This window comes from Ascaphus truei, chromosome 7, assembly GCF_040206685.1.
Source record: "Ascaphus truei isolate aAscTru1 chromosome 7, aAscTru1.hap1, whole genome shotgun sequence".
Lineage (NCBI taxonomy): Eukaryota > Metazoa > Chordata > Amphibia > Anura > Ascaphidae > Ascaphus > Ascaphus truei.
The window spans coordinates 96,779,915-96,799,816 of NC_134489.1; the positions used below are offsets into that span (position 1 = coordinate 96,779,915).

The 19,902-nt window shown below is 43.4% G+C and overlaps 1 protein-coding gene across 2 annotated transcripts in view; it reads left to right on the top strand.

The window, feature by feature from the left end:
- ZRANB3 (zinc finger RANBP2-type containing 3) overlaps positions 1 to 19,902 on the top strand; it is an 88,534-nt gene that overhangs the window by 17,108 nt on the left and 51,524 nt on the right. The window contains exons 3-7 of one of the 2 annotated variants that reach the window (XM_075609523.1): positions 2,901 to 2,919; positions 11,712 to 11,890; positions 12,936 to 13,167; positions 13,996 to 14,081; positions 18,453 to 18,624. In XM_075609523.1, the coding sequence (XP_075465638.1) occupies positions 2,901 to 2,919; positions 11,712 to 11,890; positions 12,936 to 13,167; positions 13,996 to 14,081; positions 18,453 to 18,624 (688 nt within the window). The remainder of the gene's footprint in view (positions 1 to 2,900; positions 2,920 to 11,711; positions 11,891 to 12,935; positions 13,168 to 13,995; positions 14,082 to 18,452; positions 18,625 to 19,902) is intronic. The other variant, XM_075609524.1, reaches the window with a different exon arrangement.

Sequence of the window (19,902 nt, forward strand, 5' to 3'; positions counted from 1 at the left end):
ATTGCCAATACTAAAGGAAATAAGCCTAAATAGCTCTAGGAGTGAGAGCTGCCAGGGGAAGAAGCACAGAGGGAACCATGTTCTTTGCCACCAATTAATGTGTGACATGAAGTCTGCTTTGTCTGGCGAGCATGACAAACGGATGTGAATAAAGTTCTTGTTTGTACTGTAAAAGTTCCTGTCGCCCATCATATATTATAGGAGGTGTATGTAACTGAGTCTCAAAGAACGGTTCTATTATTTTAGTACGAAAGAACCGTTGCTGTATTTGTGTTTAAAAGCTTTGAATTTGTGTAGCCCAAGAACAAATGCATATTTAGGGATAAGAATGTTGTAATTCGCAATTATATGTGCCTGTATGTTCTACTCTGTATATATATTTTTTCTCAATAAAAAGATATATAATTTTTTTTGTTTAACACGTTATTTTGTGTATTATCTCACGTTAACGAGGGTAATAGCGCCTGCTTCATCTGTATATTGATAACGAAGTGGCATTATTTTACAGAATTGGTATTCTAAGTCCTATTATTGTCCGTGCAGTTGCTAATTAATAAGGCTTTATTGAGCCAAATTCTGCCCCAGCAGTATATACTGATAAGGAATCGGTAATGATGATTCAAATCTGTGTGTGGACAGAGGAATTCTCTTTGCCTCACTTCCTAACTGTATGTTGCCAAAATGTTACATTCACCCCTGCTCAAATGCAGTGATACACACAAAGCAGAGTTTTGTAATAGGCTATGACAATGCTAATTTCCATGCACTAGAAATAGCATCTGTTTGAGCTGCCTGTAGATTTTAAACAGAAAGCAATATTGTCCAGTAGGCAATTACTTTAACAGAGGAGTACTGACTGAACAGTTTAGCAACAAAAGCTTGGTGCAGACTGCAAATCAGCTTGGATGTGCATATGAAAGGATGATTAATGTACAGAAACAACTTGCTGTAATGAAGTCGAGCCTTGCTAGTGTCTGTAGCCAAAATGGTTACATCGCACTCCAATAATTAACAACCCAAGTGACATCAAGTACATTAATCATTAACTGTCACACGTGAATAGTAGTCCTTTTGGAAATGTGATATGAAACCTCCAATCTACCTCGTTAAAAAAAAAATATATGCATAAAGAACACAAAAGGTTAGTAATTATAGCACCACACTGCTGGCTTTGTACCCTTTATATTTTATCATTTCTGTGTTTTCTATTGCAAATCACACTTTTCTTTTTTTTTTTTTTTTGCTGCCAGCCGAAAAGTGTGAAATGCCCTTTCCTGGCGTTTTAATAGCACTGTGAATCTGTCTGTAGGAGGTGAGCTAACAGATGAAGGGGGGATATTTACAGAATGCCGGGCGACTGTATTAAAGATTAATTCGCTAGTAGATGATTCTGGGGGAAAATGGTCAATAATAAGTGATTGTACACCTGTTCTAGGCGTCTTCTATATGAGAACATTGTATCACTACTGTAGACGAGCAATGCTCGATTTTAACTTGCTAACACAGTAATTGCCTCTGCAGTCATACATTTCCGACATCGTGCAGGGTTTTCTAGGAAACTAGAAGTGTTGGCTGACCTATACACAGCTGTGCAGCGTGCTAATTTGCAAGCCTGCCACATGTTCCTTGCCCTTCAACAACCTTTAATCTATATATGCAAATAAGCATTCTCCTATTGTAACCAATTGGCGCAACATGAGAATAAACTGGATATGTACAGCCAAAGCTACAGCATCTTTATAGCCCACATGATGGATTGGTTCATAATGGCATTGGATGTTAAACCATAACATCGGAAAATAACTGGCAACACCTTGTCCGATGAAATGGTCCATCCAGTACCCCCCTGTCTCCAGAAGTGGCACTTGGCTGAAGTTTATGGGGGAGAGCCGCTCTCTGCCTCCAGCTGCCCATCCTGTTGGTTGCCATTTCTTAGTCCCTTCTCCATAATGAACTCTTGCACTTTGTCTGTCGCAATCTCCAGTGGTAGCGAGTTCCAGAGGTTGGTTGTGCAGCCAGTATAGACTTTGTTGTGTATGGTAGAGGGTCATTTCAGTGTCGCCTGGTCCCTTTTTATTCTCAAAGTTTGGAAATCACAATTCCCTACTTGGTCTTTTTACACCATTTAAGGTTTTGTACAATTCCATTGTCTCCCCCCAATCGTCTTTTAATGCAGAAATTCCTTCCTGTCCGAGTTAAACTCACATAATGTTCATATTTTACCCCCGAGCATTTCCTTCTCTTTATTTTGCAGATTTTGCTTGTTACAAATCATGACTTTCATAATCTATAGATCAGAAGTGGGCAACTCCAGTCCTCAGGGGACACCAACAGGTCAGGTTTTCAGGATATCCCAGCTTCAGCATAGGTGGCTCAATCAGAAGCCACTGTTTGAGCCACCTGTGTTGAAGCTGAGATATCCTGAAAACCTGACCTGTTGGTGTCCCCTGAGGACTGGGGTTGCCCACTTCTGATCTATGGGGTGTGCAGTTACCATGGTAACCGTAACACCGCACTGGGCAGAGATCCATATTAACCTCCCTGACACTTCATATTTCAAACGCTTACAAATCTGGAGCATCAGATTTCAATAAGTATAAACAGCGTTGAAAAGGGTAAGAAGAGAGAACGAGAGATGAAAACATGGTGATCCGCGCGGGAGCGCCGCGTTACATTGTTTTACATGTTCTGACCACTGATTTGCCGTTTTTATACCAATGAAGTCATTGGTTCAGTTTCTATTGCTTTATTTAAATCTAGGTTTTTCTTAGCTCAGCAGCAAATCCCAGCACATTTATGCAGATCCACTAATTACCATTCTGTGTTTCACACGGGAATATAGCAGTGATACACTGTTTATATTAATGTTTAATTTTTATGTTCTCTCTCTCTTTCTCTAGGTGTCTGTTAGCTGACGAGGCAAGTACATTTCAGCCACTTATTTTATAATAAAATTGTTTTAACATTTTGTTTGAACGTACTAGAGAAATATGATTTTTATATTTAAGGGAGACTGGACTTTTTAATGAAATTCTACTTAAAACGGAATAGGTTATTGATCAATTGATTTAAGACTGAATTGTTATTAATAAGACGTTATAAATGTGTCTGCTGGTTTTTGCTGTTGCCGGTTTAACTTATTTGTTGGCAGAAGATCATTCTCGGCAAACACCTGAGGGGCTCAACTCCAGTCCTCAAGAACCCCCAACAGGTCAGGTTTTAAGGATGCCAGCTTTAGCTTAGGTGGCTCATTTAGTGCCTCAGTCTTTGACAGAGCCACTGATTGTGCCACGTGCTGAAGCAGAGAGACCCTGAAACCTGACCTGTTGGAAGGAGGGGGGGGGGGTTTCGAGGACTGGAGTTGAGCACAGTGTTATAGACCAGTGGTTCCCAATCTGTGCGCCGCGGCGCCCTGGTGCGCCGTGGCTTGCCTAGAGGGGCGCCGCGATTATCCCTCCCCACCACCCCCCCCCCCGATTATCCCTCCCCACCACCCCCCCCCCCCGATTATCCCTCCCCACCATCCCTCCGATTATCCCTCCCCACCATCCCCCCGATTATCCCTCCCCACCACCCCCCCCCCCCCCCCGATTATCCCTCCCCACCATCCCTCCGATTATCCCTCCCCACCATCCCTCCTTAATGCCGGCCGGGCCGCAGGGGATTGGCTGCAGGCAGAGAGGAAGCCGGGGGCGGGGCTTTGTGCAGAGCACACGGTGAGTGTGGGTGTCTGCCTTCCCGCTCCTGGCTCCTCTGTCTGCGGGTGGCTGCGCGGTGTCCCGTCCCCTTCTGCCCCGGGTGATAGAAGGTAGCGGAGGTGCTGGGGGGAGTTGTACATTTGCCTGTCCTGGCGGTGGGTGCAGGGGGAGACAAGGAGCCGTCTGCACGGATCTCCTGCCTTTCCTCCTCCTCTTCTCCCCCCCCCCCACCCCCACACACTCACATCCGTCGCTGCCTCTGCTCTCCACTGTATGTGTGTGTGTGTGTGTATCAGTGTGTGTGTGTGTGTGTGTGTGTGTATCAGTGTGTGTGTGTGTATCAGTGTGTGTGTGTGTATCAGTGTGTGTGTGTGTGTCAGTGACTGTGTGTGTGTCAGTGACTGTGTGTGTGTCAGTGACTGTGTTTGTGTCAGTGACTGTGTGTGTGTCAGTGACTGTGTGTGTGTGTGTGTCAGTGACTGTGTGTGTGTGTGCCTGAGAGACAGTGTGTGTCAGGGAGTCAGTGTGTGTCTGAGAGAGTGTGTGCCTGAGAGAGACACCAACTGCGCACTGCAACTGTTAGGTATGTATATACAACTTTGTTTTTACTTTGGGCGCCGCGGAAAAATCCTGATCGCCTTGGGGAGCCTTGAACCGAAAAAGTTTGGGAACCACTGTTATAGACAATACTGGAAACCAGCATCTCTCAGAGCATTGGATCAATCATAACAATAGGGGGAGCATTACATTCAGGGGTGTTCCATGTAAAGTGTCATATCAATATCTCTGAAAAACAAATGACCAAATCCCGGAATTATTAGGATTTTCAAACACGTTAAAAAAAAAAGAAAATACCAACTTCATGCACTTCACTTATTAGAATTTCATAGGATTTAGAGGCATAGGTTCATTAGACTCCACCACAACTGTTTTTTGTGATGTGTTTTGTGATGTGTGTCATAACTGCCTCAGACGAGACGCGAAATCCAGGACTGAACACACCGCCTATCCCGTAGTAGAGTGACAGCTCCGTCATACCGAAAAACAATACTTTCTTTTTTCTCTCCAACCTAAAGTTACACTTCTTTTCTTACAAAAAAAAAAAAATACTGTATGATCTAAATGGTGCCTTTTTTTGTCTGCTATTGCTACTGAAGCCTTGTTTAATGTCTTAAAATCCAATATCAATATATTCACATCCGAGCTGGCTGTGGTGTGATTGACCCTGGTACTTGAAACGGTTCTAGCGCAGGTTTGTGTCTTTTCTGTTCACCGTCAGATTGTTTCTTGCTGGGGACGGTTTCAGTTTTGTACACATGTAAAGCGTACGTCGTCACGTCTTTGTTGTGGTGGAGAGAAACTGCAGAGTTTAGGACCAGCGGCAGGTGCATCCTCTCTCACCACTAGTTTATGTAACTGAATGGTTAAAGCTGCCTTAAAACCACAAGCCAAACGGGCCCTTTTTTGGTTCTCTTTTTGTCATTATTATTTTTTTTTTACATGGGGTTGAAGCGGGGGATCTCCGGAACTGAACCCCATTAATTTCAGCGCTGAGGACCCCCTGCTTCTGGGGGCTGTCACCTCCCTAGGAGGGGTGCGTTAACCTCTCCGGCTCACTAGCTGCGGGTCACATAATGGCTGTTTTTCAAAGCTCCCGCGGGCCAATAGGAAGCCGTGACATCATCCAATGTGGCTTCCTATTGGCCCACATGACGGGGGAGCTTTAAATTTGCAGAGAGATCCCGGCACCGCTACGGAGGTACGTATCTCTGGAAGCAGAGGGATCACCGCAGCTGGAATGAATGGGGTTTAGCTTTGGAGACCCCATACTTCACACCTACGTTGGTGGCAATGTCCTATCAAGCAACAATATGATGTAGGGCTGGAGGGCTCAACTCCAGTCCTCAAGCCCCCCCCTCAACAGGTCAGGTTTTCAGGATATTCCTGCTTCAGCACAGGTGGCTCAATCCTGAAGCAAGGATATCCTGAAAACCTGACCTTTTGAGGGGGGGGGGGCTTGAGGACTGGAGTTGAGCCCCCTGATGTACATGACACCTACTGGTAAAGAGTTTCCTGCTCCACAGAAGATTACAAGGGAATATGAATGTAGATGGGTGTAACTGTGTGGTGCAGTACGGCACTGTTCTGCATCTCCTGTCCCTCTTGACTTGCTCCACATCTCTCTCCCCTGCCCTTTCTGGCCGTTCCTTACCCCACCTTCTGTTGCCTTTTCTTATTTGATGGATCCACTGATTTTCTGTTCTGCTTTAACTCATCAGCAGTGCCCTATTTAATGCCCCATGGTGTCTCAAACACAAACACAACACGCTATAATCACTAGAGAAAATGTAGATTGAAAATGAAGGTTTAAGCAGAAAATCTCCCCCCCTCACCCCCCCAACTAGCCGCCTAGTTTGAATTATTTTTTGTTACAAGATTAGGACCGAGGAGTCCTTCGTACTTAACGCTGTTTCCAGCTCCGGGGACTCGCTGGTTCCCCAGACTCGTATTGGAGATGTTACTTGTGTCACCTCATAGTTTATAAAAGGGATTTAAATAGCTGTCCAATAGGAAGCCGCATGCCAATGACATCGCTGCTTCCTATTGGCCAGAGCTGTGGTGGCTGGTTTCTATTTAAACCCAGATGATGGATTAAAGTGCAAATTTACCTTTAAAAATAAAATAAAAAAAGTGGCATATAAACAAACCCAGTGGCAAGTGAAAAATGACATATACGGTAATGAAAAATAATATACGTCACAGTATGGAAACCCTAAGTGGGTAATGTAGCTCCAATGAAAAAAAGGCTTTTCCCAATCGTTGGGCACAGGATACGGAGCGCAAATACGCCCAGGTATATGCGTAGAAAAAGGGGGGGAAATGGTGAAACGCAGCTAAAATCCAGAGTTAGAAGAGCGAAAGAGCGTACTATCTCCCACTCGCATGGTTAGCAGTAATAGCAGGCAGTTTAGAGGTTAAACCTCCATAATCTGATGATAGCAGGAACCCAAATGATGCAGAGCTCAGAAATGAAATCTAGGCTCAGAGCTCAGATTATCCGCTCGTGGAAATGTCAGGAAGACGGACCATAGAACAGGTATGCATTTTGCTAAAAACATACAACCAGAAAGAGACACTGCACTCACAAAGGGCGCTGGGTCTCAAGCATTGAGACCACCCTGGGTCCAGGAACCAGCATGAACGGCGCACACCAGCCTCGCGCCTCCCTCCGCACTGGAGGGGTAACGTCTCTTCCTCGCCGTCAAACCGGAAACGCAGGAATCGGGTGTAGAACTTCCAGCGTCTTAGGTCGTCTGATCCTGCTCCACGGCCCTATGCGTTTCTTTCCGTAGGAAAAATGTGTAAATATTAAACTAATACATAAAACTATAAATAATTAAAAGAGAAGATATATCAGTATAGAACCGAATATACAAAGATGAAGTTTAAAATTTCAGAGACTATATTAAAACATTTTTTTTTGTTGGAAATACGACCATGAACTTTACCCCTGGGGAAGTTCCTACGGAACGAAACACGTAGGGCAGTGAAGCATCAGGCAACCTACGACTCTGAAAGGTCTACACCTGATTCCTTTTGTTTCCTGTTGTTCGTTTCCCCCTCTCCCTCTCTCTCTTCTCCCCCTCCCTCTCTGTCTCTTACCGCTCTTCTCTTCCCCCTCGCTCTCTCTCCCCCTCGCGCTCTCTCCCCCTCGCGCTCTCTCCCCCTCGCGCTCTCTCCCCCTCGCTCTCTCTCCCCCTCACTCTCTCTCGCGCTCTCTCCCCCTCTCGCTCTCTCTCCCCCTCGCTCTCTCTCCCCCTCACTCTCTCTCCCCCTCGCTCTCTCTCCCCTCTCACGCTCTCTCCCCCCTCACTCTCGCGCTCTCTCTCTCTCCCCTCTTGCGCTCTCTCCCCCCCCTCTCGCGCTCTCTCTCCCCCCCACCTCTCGCGCTATCTCTCTGTCCTTGCGCTCTCTCCCCCCCCCCTCTCACGCGCTCTTTCTCCCCCCCCTCTCTCACTCTCTCCCCCCCTCTCGCGCTCTCTCTCCCCCTCCCGCGCGCTCTCTCCCCCCCTCTCGCGCTCTCTCTCCCCCCTCTCGCGCTCTCTCTCCCCCCTCTCGCGCTCTCTCTCTCCCCCCCTCTCGCGCTCTCTCTCCCCCCCTCTCGCGCTCTCTCTCCCCCCTCTCGCGCTCTCCCTCCCCCTCTCGCGCGCTCTCTCCCCCAATCTCGCGCTTTCTCTCTCCCCCCCTCTCGCGCGCTCTCTCTCCCCCCCTCTCGCGCTCTTCTCTCTCCCCCTCTCGCGCTCTCTCTCGCACGGTCTTCTCTCTCTCGTTGGAGTGGTAAATGTCTACGTGAAAAGACACCACTTTCGTTGACTTAAAAGGATACCACCTAGCTGCCCAATTTTCTAATGATTGGGATTCCACTTGGAGTGCAGTAGACTGCATGAAGAAGGAGAAACACTCACATTTCATGCTTGAAACAAACTGCATAAACCCGTGTGTGAAGAGTCTGACCAGGGAGATGGTTCACATGGCAGCGTTACCCTCGTTTGGTTAATAGGGTCAGGGACAATATTACATTTGTGAAAAAGTACTGGCTACTCCTTTCCAGATGCAGTCCACCATTTGTGACTACTGCTACATCTAAAAGCCTGTTTCTTATTGTGACATCTCAAATATCTTGGGTGTATGTAGCAAGCTACTGTATAAGCCTAGAGCAAGGGTGCTCCCCTCCCGTCCTCACTACCCCCCAACAGGTCGTGTGTTTAGGATATCCCTGCTTCAGCACAGGTGGCTCAGTTTTCAACTGAACCACTGATTGAGCCACCTGTGCTGAAGCAGGTTTATCCTGAACACCTGACCTCTTGTGGGGAGGGGGGAATCTTGAGGACAGGAGTTGAGCGCCACTGACCTAGAGAACGCTGATAGTTTAATTGAAGTGAAAAATATTTGACCGGGATATTTTAAGATGTGCATTTCTTTTTTTTTTTTTTTTTTTTTGGTGCATTTTGGGAACAATTCCCCTGCCCACGTTACCCGATGGTCACAGTCCGCATTTGAAACATACATGGGGATTATGATTGATATCGGTTACACGTCCCTCGACGGTTTTCTCGGGGTTAAAGAATAGTGCCCTTCGTGCAATAATAAAAAAGGGGTGGGGAAAGCATTTGCTTAATCCTCCAAGTATCGGCATCTTCTGCTCCTGTGAGGATGCATTAGGATCCTGAATGTTTTTACTTGACCATTTGCGAGACACTCTCTCTGCAGCTGTGTTTCTTTCTCAATTGATTGCGTTCCTGTGGCCCTGAGATATTTGGAACGCCCGCTACGCCCCAATGCAGACGCCCAGAAAAGCTGTTGGTTACCAAAAACAAATTGATTGATTTGAATGGAAAAATTGCTCTATTTCCTATTTTAATTGTTTTAACCTTCTGGCTGTCGTCCCTGCACCTGCCTTAATTTAATCAATAAATATTACCTGCCACGCTCCCTGAAGCTTTCATTTTGTTGTTCTGCACTTAACCTGTTTGCAGCAAGGGTAGGAAAAAGGAAGAAAAAAAAACCACAGGAGCAAAGTGCATTATTTAATATGCTGTGTTACATAGGAGCAGGTTTTCTTTTTCATTATATAGCTAGGACGAACTACAAGGTCACAATAACAAACAAAAAAAATCACTTTTATTTAGTGTTCACATTATTAACTGGATTCCCGTGTGTGTTGCAGTTCTCTCCATCGTTGAAGGGTTAACCAAGTAATTGGCTCCTTATTTGTCACAAGACGCTCTGCTTGTTAGTTGGGGGTCCTCTGGCACAGTTGGTGCCCTTTTCCCAGAGTTGACGTAAGGTCACGGAACAACAGCTGAGTCTGCTTCCCGATACCTAGAGAAATAGCATTTCTAGCCGGAAAGTGACATAAAGCACAGCACTAATTGCCCCATTAAGCTGGGACTTTAGCAAGGACGGCCCACATTGATGCTTTGTTAGAGAGAGGGAAAAAAAACTTAAATGCCAAGTGCGAAAGTAAATTGACGTTTTATTTTTGCCAGAGCCGCTGCTGAAAGTTAATGTATCGTCTTCTAGGCGGGCAGTGCTGCTCCACTCCTGTCCTCAAGCCCCCCAACAGGTCAGGTTTTATTTATAGATATGTGCACTTATTTACAGTAGTCACCGTTAAAACGACAATCTAAAGACAGGGTCCGAAAATGTTTTCTTTATGTAAGTGAGTATAAATGCGGGTGACCATTTTAACCCCCCCCCCTCCCCCCATAGGAGTTGGATCACAAAAGGTCCGTGCTCTGCAAACCTTTTACCTTCATTTTTGCTTTCCCAGGAATAACTCTGTGTTATTCACTAAGGTTGGCTGAGAAAACAGAAGCTTCCCATCTTCTTGTTAAGCTTGCAATCCTCCTCTGATTGCTGGGTTACAGGTGAGGTGACGGCTACGCCTCGGAATATGAATATACAATGATGGAGCCTGGTGTCTGATTGGCCATATTGCTGGAATATTTAGTGCTGCATGTGCTATATTTGGATTCATCCTGCCACCTCAGATGGAAAGATAATTATTGGCATTCAGTTGTTGCTGACACAATTTCCTCTATGTTTAGGAGCTGCGTGTAGGTATTTGAGTGACACGAGGCGGTTCACCGTGCGGTTCCCGGGAACAGGAACGTGTGCACACAGATTGCAGTAGTATAATTTAGCTGAATTATGCTAAGCAGCGAATACATTGGAAGCATTGTTACGATTCACACATCCTGATTTGCCTTTCCTTCTCTCAGCAGGGATTACAGCTAACATTCTGTTATCAGCACATGTCCAGTTTGCGGCACCTTTCACACGAACAGTACTTTTGTGTAGTATTAGCTAAAACAAAACAGAAAAATGTCACTTAAAAAATGTTTCCAACAGTACAAGATACAAGTTATTCTCAGGGTCTTTTTTTAAATGGTATTTTAATTCTCTTTGGCACGTTTATTCTGCCGGCACGGAAGGTTTCACAAGATTACCTTCTATCTGACACTATATGAGGAATTCAAGACTGCTTGGGATGGAGAAAAGGCTATTATAAATCTGAAAGTAAGCTAGGGATTTAATGGCGTCTGTGGTTCACAGCAGCTGGAAAAGTGTTCCAAGTAGTTCTTATGTGACTTCAATTTCTATGCAACATCAAAATTGTTTTCCATCAAAGGCTTTATAATAATAATAGTAGGAATTGTTACAGACACCGTCGCTGCCCAGATGAGCTTACACTCTGTTTTTCGTGCCTGAGGCACAGGGGGATAAAGTGACTTGTCCAAGGAGCTGATACCGAGAATTGAGCCAGGTTCCCCTGAATCAAACTGTGTCGTTGCTTTGAGAGTCGCGGTCTTTAATCACTCCTTCCTTACTATGACGTCGTCTTCCCCTTGTTGGAAAGATTTTAGGTCCATTCATTGAATTAAGATTCCCAATTAGGAAGAGGAAGACGGCTTTATAGCATGTTGAATAGGGAACAAAGACATGTCCTTTCCAGTCTGCTTATCTCTGTACCCGATACAAATCCTCCGACCCAAGTTTACCCGTTTCTTTCCAAATTCAGGATACTCTTGTATCTAGCTCATGCGGTTTTGACTTCTTGTATTGGCTTACATATGGGGTGCGCAACCTGGGGGGGGCGCAGTGGTTGCAGAGGCCCCGCGCTCTTCCCTAACCCATTTAAATTAAATGGGGGGGGCCCGCGCGAGACCTTTGCAACTCAACTTACCGTGTTTCAGCTGCGTTCGGGCAACGCGTCGCCATGGCAATGCGCCGTCAAATAATTGCGCGGGGCCTGCGACGTCACATGACACCATGGCATCATTGATGCCATACTAAGGTAAAGGGCGGCGCGGGCGAGCACTTGTGGAGAGCAGGCAGAGGGGGCGTAGCAACAAAAGTGTGCGCACCCCTGGCTTACATCACCAATGCTTTTCTTGCCATCAGAGCAACACATTGTTGTTGAGCCCTTTTTTTTCTTTTTTCCCCCAGATGGGTCTTGGAAAAACAATCCAAGCGATTGCCGTGGCTTATTTCTACAGGAGGGAATGGCCCTTGCTGGTGGTGGTTCCTTCCAGTCTGAAGTACCCATGGATCGAGGAGATGGAGAAATGGCTTCCGGAGCTGTGCCCAGAAGACATAACGGTCATTGAAAACAAGACCGACGTTGGGTTAATATAGAATTCATTGTTTTATTACACAACGTACATTTATTTAGGAGAGAAACAACTCAGCATTGTATATTGTTTTATTCTAAATAAAAAATATGTAAAAAAAAAAAGTGCACTTAAAAATATTGATTGAACAAAAGCCCAGAAGAACTTCTATTGATGCCCGGGCAAAGGGGAATGAAGCTTGTGCGCACGCTGCAAAATGAGAGTTGTTGCTACTCAGCCATTGTTTCTTCTTGTTATACGTCAGGGATACAAGTAGATGGTAAAATTAGTGGTGATTACTGTAAGTCGTGTGGTCCAGACGTGTCTACTCTCGGTGATTTTCTGTGAATCTCGCTGATTTAAAGTCAGTCTGTTTTTTTAATTTATTTTTTTTTTTTAAATTTTTAGCTTTGGCAATTCGTAAATGTCAATGGAATCTGATAAAAATCACACTTCCACTAAAATCTATTTATATATTTTTGGTTCAAATCACCAAAATAACACTGATCTATCTGTGTGATGTAGAGATCGCTGGGCAAAAGTGATAAATATGTTTAATAGCCCCCAAAAATGGTAGTTGCATTTTATATTTTATAGTCTTACATGTGTATGCCGTAGCAGTCAGACCTGAGGTATGACAGATATTCAATATTGGGGGATATGCCTCTTTTTCCAGTTCAGATGTCCTATCTGAGCAGTTTAATACTAGAGTATGTGCAGTATGTAAGTCTTTATTTATATAGCGCCATTAATTTACATAGCGCTTCACAGCAGTAATACACGTGATATAATCTTATAAATAACACATAACACATAATGGGAAGAAGTGCTTCAGACATAAAAGGGAAATGTAGGAAAAGGAGTCTCTGCCCGAAGAGCTTACAATCTAATGACGTGGTTTTTAAGCTTTGTAACTATTATGTAAAATGACATTTTTGACACTGGAATGATCTGGTGAGCCTGTCTCTACATTCACTGCATTGCAAAGCTTGTCTATTAAAAGGCCATCTTCTTTTTATCCTACTAATCCAAAAATACATGTGCCCCTTTCTGTTTCTAGGAGAATATCCACGTGTAAGGTGATTGTTTTGGGGTACGGCCTGCTGACCACCGATGCCCAGACGCTAATAGATGCATTGTACAAACAGCACTTCCGAGTGGTTTTAGTGGATGAGTCTCACTACATGAAGTCTAGAAACGCATCCCGTAGCAAGCTGCTGCTGCCGATCGTTCAGAAAGCCACGAGAGCCGTGTTACTCACCGGAACGCCGGCCCTGGGAAGACCCGAAGAGGTAGGAGTGCAAGTTGCAGTTATGTTCTGATTTTATACTTTATTCTTCAGGGTTACCCCCATGTTTATTATTGGCGTTTATTCGTAAAGGGCCAACATATTCCGCAGTGGGGTACAGCGTTGTATATTGCATAAACAGAGTTACAGATCAAATAAGGACAAACGAGCGCAAACAGTTGCAGAAGGTAATGAGGCTCCTGAGAGCTCACACTCGAGAGGGAATTAGAGGCAATGTTCAAGCAAAAGGTAAAGTGGCTGCTCATTGTGGGACGGAGCTCGGTCCAGTCACACAGCTGATCCAATGAAGGTTTGGGGGTGAGGATGATAGGGGATGTTAGTGTGGAGTTTTCTGCAGCCTCATAGCTGATCCCATTAAGGTATTAAGGTGAATATGTTGGTGTGGGATCTTGTTCAGTCACATAGTTGATCCCATTAAGGTTTGGGGGTGTTAGGGGGTGTTGGCGTGGAGTTTGGTCCATTCGCACAGCTGATCCCATTCATGTTTGGGGGAGAGGATGTTAGCGTGGAGTTTGGTCCAGCCGCACTACTGATCCTGTTAAGGATTGGGGGTGAAGCGGTTAGGGGGTGCTATGGTGGAGTTTGGTCCACCCTAAGCAATTGAGAACTTTGAAGGAAGGTTGTGATGTACAATATCTGCGTAAGCAAATTCTTAAAACTGCACACAACCACGGCAAACATTGGGATTTCAAAGCATTGTAATGTAACTTCATTTTCCATGCTTTACTGATTGCAAAATATACCTGAAACTGTATAATAGTTACAGAATCCTTGCAGTTTGTTGATGGGCTTGTTTGATTTTCCTCCTCAGCTTTTCATGCAGATAGATGCTCTGTTTCCCCGAAGATTTGGAACTTGGACAGATTATGCCAAGAAATATTGCAATGCTCATGTCAGGTATAGCCGTCTCTGTCTATTCAATTCCTTGTCATTCATCTCCCTTTCTAATCATCCAATAGATTTATAATAGGGGTATTTGGATGGGGGCGGGGTATGGATATATGTGGATGGGGTGGGATGTGTGTGTAATTAAATTGAACATGCACCAATCTTACACAGTGTCTGTTATCTGCACTCTGACCTGCACTCTGCTGAACACATCTCACTGTATACAGTATCTGCATGTATTACGCTGAGCTTACACAATTCACCTTGTATTTTCAGCGCAGAATTCTATTGCAGAATTCTATAAACCCCAAAGTTCCAAAGGCTGAAGTTCACAGCAAAAAAAAAATAACCTCAACTTTTCCACAAGTACCTATTAGTTTCACAATGTAATTCCAGCTGATATATTATTTTTCTATTTTAAGAGTCCAGCCATGTATTTTTGAAAAAAATAAATAAAAAATGATAAAATTGCCTCAGGACATATGTCTCTTCCAGCAGTCACAGCTCATATTAATATATGTAACTGGGGCTCTGCATTAACCGTTGCCACCCCAGGGCAGCGGTAAGAGGCATACCCAAAGGACAGTTCCTCAGACTGAGGGGGAATTGCTCTACTCTTGAGAGCATCCTTACTCAGTCTGAGGAATTGGGTCAACGGTTCCGTGAAGGAGGCTATCTTAAAGATAATTTGCAGGAAGCTTTTGAAGAGGCACTTTATACGGACAGGTGCTCTCTTTTATCTAACCGAGATGATGGGGAATCCACCTCTTTGACACCAATTGACTTTAACAGATCAATAATATCAACAGATATTACTAGACACATGATACATAAAGCTTGGCCCCCCGCAGAAGCACTTACCAAAATGCCCTCCTACTGTCTCTGTACGTTCCTCCTACATACCAATTAGATTGTAAGCTCCTCAGAGCAGGGACTCCTCTTCCTAAATGTTACGTTTATGTCTGAAGCACTTATTCCCATGACCTGTTATTTATATTATCTGTTATTTATATGATTACCACGTGTATTACTACTGTGAAGCGCTATGTACATTAATGGCGCTATACAAATAAAGACATACATACAATAACTAAGAAAAGCAAGTGGAAGAGGCAGAGTTATGGCAGCTCTGTGACCAACAATGATCCCCCCCAATGTTTATCTCTCAATTCAATAGGCGTAGTAACCGTATAAAATCTATTATTCACAAACATCGGGGGATTCTTTGTATGGACCGGTTCTGCGTAAATATGTAGAGCCTGGCCCTAAATTTGTTTTCAGAAGCGCAGAAACCATTGCTACCTACATTTCACTGAGTGAAATCTCTACCCCTATCATTAAAATTTCATCTGTTCTAACGAAGGGCTCATTTCAGTGTGGTGCATGCAAACACATGACACCCTCCACTGCCTTTTTTTTTTCTCTAGTTCTCCACATAAAAAAATGTAAGATAAACTATTTTATTAATTGTAATACACAGTTCGTCATCTATCTCTTAACTTGTGGGTGTGAAGGACAACAAGAGCTCTACAAAATCGGATCTTAGAACATCTTAGGTTAATCAGAATTAGGGACTTAACCCACCCGGTATCTAAACATTTTACTGAATGTAAATATGGTGGATTTAAGAATTTTTCCTTTTTAGGGATCGAAAAAGTCATAAAGAAAGAAAGAGGAGATCCTACTGGAGTGCAGGGAGGCGGAGTGGATTTTTACATTAAGAACTCGCTTCCCTGTTGGATGAATGTCGAGTGGAATTTTGGCCATTTCCTAAAATTGAATCCTTTTTAACAATAATTTAATTTTTATTATAGTCACATAGTTACATAGTAGATGAGGTTGAAAAAAAGATACTTTATCCTATATCTATACTTACTTATTGATCCAGAGGAAGGCAAACAAAAAAGCCCATTAAGGGGAAAAATTAATTCCTTCCTGACTCCAAGAATTGGCAATCGGATTAATCCCTGGATCAACATCCTTCCCATGTATACTTATCAACCTTTTTTTGAACAAATCTATTGTATCTGCCATCACAGTCTCCATGAGTAATGAATTCCACATTTTAACTGCCCTTACTGTAAAGAACCCTTTCCTTTGTTGCTGGTGAAATTTCCTTTCCTCCAACCTTAAGGGATGGCCCCGAGTCCTTTGTACTGCCCGTGGGATGAATAGTTCTTTTGAAAGCTCCTTGTATTGTCCCTGAATATATTTGTATATAGTTATCATATCCCCTCTTAGACGCCTCTTTTCTAATGTAAATAAATCTAATTTAGCTAGCCTCTCCTCATAAGTTAGAATGTCTATCCCCTTTATTAATTTGGTGGCTCTTCTCTGCACTCTCTCTAGTTCCATAATGTCTTTTCTTAGGATTGGTGCCCAAAATTGTACTCCATATTCAAGGTGTGGTCTTACTAATGCCTTGTAAAGGGGCATAATTATGTTTACTTCCCTTCCATCCATTGCCCGTTTGATGCAAGATAAGATCTTGTTTGCCTTTGCAGCTACTGCATGATATTGGGCACTATTGCTAAGCCTGCTGTCTACAAACACTCCTAAATCCTTCTCCATCAAGGATTCCACCAATATATCTCCATTTAATTTGTAAGTCGCCTTTTTATTCTTGCATCCCAAATGCATAACCTTACATTTATCTGTATTAAACCTCATTTGCCATTTACCTGCCCACGTTTCCAGTCTCTCCAAGTCCTTCTGAAGAGAAATTACATCCTGCTCTGATTCTATTACCTTACACAATTTAGTATCATCAGCAAAGATGGAGACTTGTAATGATCTAATCTTTTTAGAGGAAAAAATGTATCGGATCTTTTTCATATTAGTTCAATTAAAGGACCCTTCACAAGTGTTTAGTTCTTTTTGTTACAAGTATATGGTCTTTTACTATACTTGTATATTTGAGTTTATTTTTTATATACCATCTGGTTTTTCATTTTGCTATATTTATAGCATTTTTTACTCAATTTTTTGATCATTTGCCTAGGTCTTAGCTGTTTTCTCTATCTATGATATTGATTTTGTGAATTAATTATGTTGCTGCTTTTATTTCTGCATCAATTTCTCTATTGGCTTGAATATATATTTATATATTTTCTCTATTTAATTGATCATGTATTATGGATATAGGATTATTAATAATTTATTAGTACACATTCCTTTTTCCCCTTCCTCCTTTTTCCCCTCTTCCCCCCCTCCTTACCACCTTCCCTCCCACCCCCTTTTCTTTTCTTCCTTTAGATTTATCTTTGTCAACAGTTGTGCATAACATACATATACATTAATTATTATTTTTTTTATCACTGTATTATATTGATTTATCAAACTAGTGAGTCACTGGAAATTTAGCATGAGGATATATTTTCTGATTTTATTTATTGTTTGTTTTTATTATTTTGTTTGACTTATTTTGTTCATTGTTGTGTTGGTTTTGTGTTTCAGCAGTCCTAATTGTTGCAATTTGTGTACAGCTGATTTGTATAATCTTTTCTGTAAGTATTCGCTTCTGGTTGTTATCCTCTCTGGGTGTCTCTCCACGGCCTCAGACAGTTGATATTGATTTTCTGCGCTTGCTCTTGTAGCATGGAGCAGGCTCTGTCTCCTGCCCTGGTTTTGGAGCTTCCAGTGGAGCGGTTTAACAGAGGCTTTTTACCCAAAGATTTTTTGATCCCTCGGGGGCTCCGTCTTTCCTTTCCTCCCGGAGTAGCGTGACGTCATATGGGCGGTTCAGGGCAGTGCGAATGCGCGTTGATTCTGACGTCATCGCGTTTTTGGGCGCGAAACGGAGTGCCGAGCAGGGATTTAAAAGGACTGCAGGACACAAGTGTATTTTACCCCTTGATGAAGTACTAAAGTACGAAACGCGTCGGAGGCTTTTCCTCTATGCCATTGTCTTCCTAATAAATCCTATTTTTGCATTATCTGGACCCTTCTCCTTTGTTTTTGGCTGTGCGCCATGTCTCATCTCGGCATTAAATAGAATGTAATACCTTGTGTTAAATATCCACGTCACTGGCTCTCGCCAGTCCCTGACCACGCTAAAATGCTATAGAACTGTAATTGAATTCCACTGCCTGCTGATGATACTGGCCTCTCAGCTCAGAGCTTTGCAACAAGACATCAAAGGAGCCTTTGGGAACGTAATCTTGTGTTCAACAACATAGATACAGTTTTTCTGAAATGTATTGTAAATGGTGTTGCAGCCTGCAAAGAATATTCATGCAGTTTAATCCTTCGCTGTCGATGAGACTGCATCAGATTGCTCTCTGGTACGTTGTATAAAACCCTCATGCAGAGTAAGTGTTTAGCATTGCCTGTGAGATGGAGAGATTTAGTTTTTGAAATGTTTTAGCATTTTCCTTTTAGGTACTTTGGCAATAGGACTCAATGGGATTACCGAGGGGCCTCAAATTTAGATGAATTACACCAACGTTTAAACAGCATAATGATCAGACGGTTAAAGAACGAGGTTTTGACCCAACTTCCACCTAAAATCAGGCAGCGCATTCCATTTGATCTTCCTAAAGATGTGGCTAAGGTAGGCTGCCTAATGCAAACTTCTCTCTCCTCAATGTGCGCTGCCTAATGCAAACTTCTCTCTCCTCAGTGTGCGCTGCCTAATGCAAACTTCTCTCTCCTCGGTGTGCGCTGCCTAATGCAAACTTCTCTCTCCTCAATGTGCGCTGCCTAATGCAAACTTCTCTCTCCTCAATATGCGCTGCCTAATGCAAACTTCTCTCTCCTCAATGTGCGCTGCCTAATGCAAACTTCTCTCTCCTCAGTGTGCGCTGCCTAATGCAAACTTCTCTCTCCTCAATGTGCGCTGCCTAATGCAAACTTCTCTCTCCTCAATGTGCGCTGCCTAATGCAAACTTCTCTCTCCTCAGTGTGCGCTGCCTAATGCAAACTTCTCTCTCCTCAGTGTGCTTGTGCTTTGAGTGGAAGAGGCTCTGACAACGCAACGTTGTTTTGATTGTTATTTGGGGGGGGGGGGGGATGTAAAAATGTGGAGTAAAAAAAGACATATAGGTGTAGGTACCTACATGAATTTGGTGTAGAGCAGGGGTGGGCAACGCCAGTCCTCAAGGGCTACCAAACAGGTCAGGTTTTAAGGATATCCCAGCTTCAGCACAGGTGGCTCAGTCAAAGACTGCACTACCTGTGCTGAAGCAGGGATATCTTGAAAAACTGACGTGCTGTTGGCCCTTGAGTTCTGGAGTTTTTTTTTAAATATAGCTCTTGTTCTATGTGTTGTGTTAAACACAAAGTAGCACATTTTTGTATCCTCTGTTTAAGTGGAAAGCACTCTTAAAAAATGTTAGCATATTCCAATCCTCTTAAGTTTTTTTTTTTAAATATTTTTTTTTGTTAAAATCACAAGATATGCTTTTCATTAGTAGGGCAAAATCAGTATTTTTGTAAGAGAGACCGAAATGTCCCCCCCCCCCCCCCCCCCTTTTTTATAACTTTAGATCTAGCGTTCAAGTCTTGTAGTGTCCCAGTATAGAACACACAGAGGAAAGACTAACCCAAGGACTGACAAAATGTTACCGACGCGTTCTTTATCCAGCAGCTCTTTGCATTGAGTTCCTGGCCTCTCGCAGCAAAGAAGATCGAGAGTCACAGCTTGTATCCGTCTTTAGAATAAATGTAATGTAGACATTTAAAAATGAACCTGTTCTAAACGCACACACTGCTATATAATTCCTTTAAGTAACAAGGTTTGTACCGAGACTCATTTTCTACCCATTGATTTATGATGTTGGCATAGAGCATCCTTTCCCCCCCCCCCCCTATTCCCTCCAGCTTGCCAGAC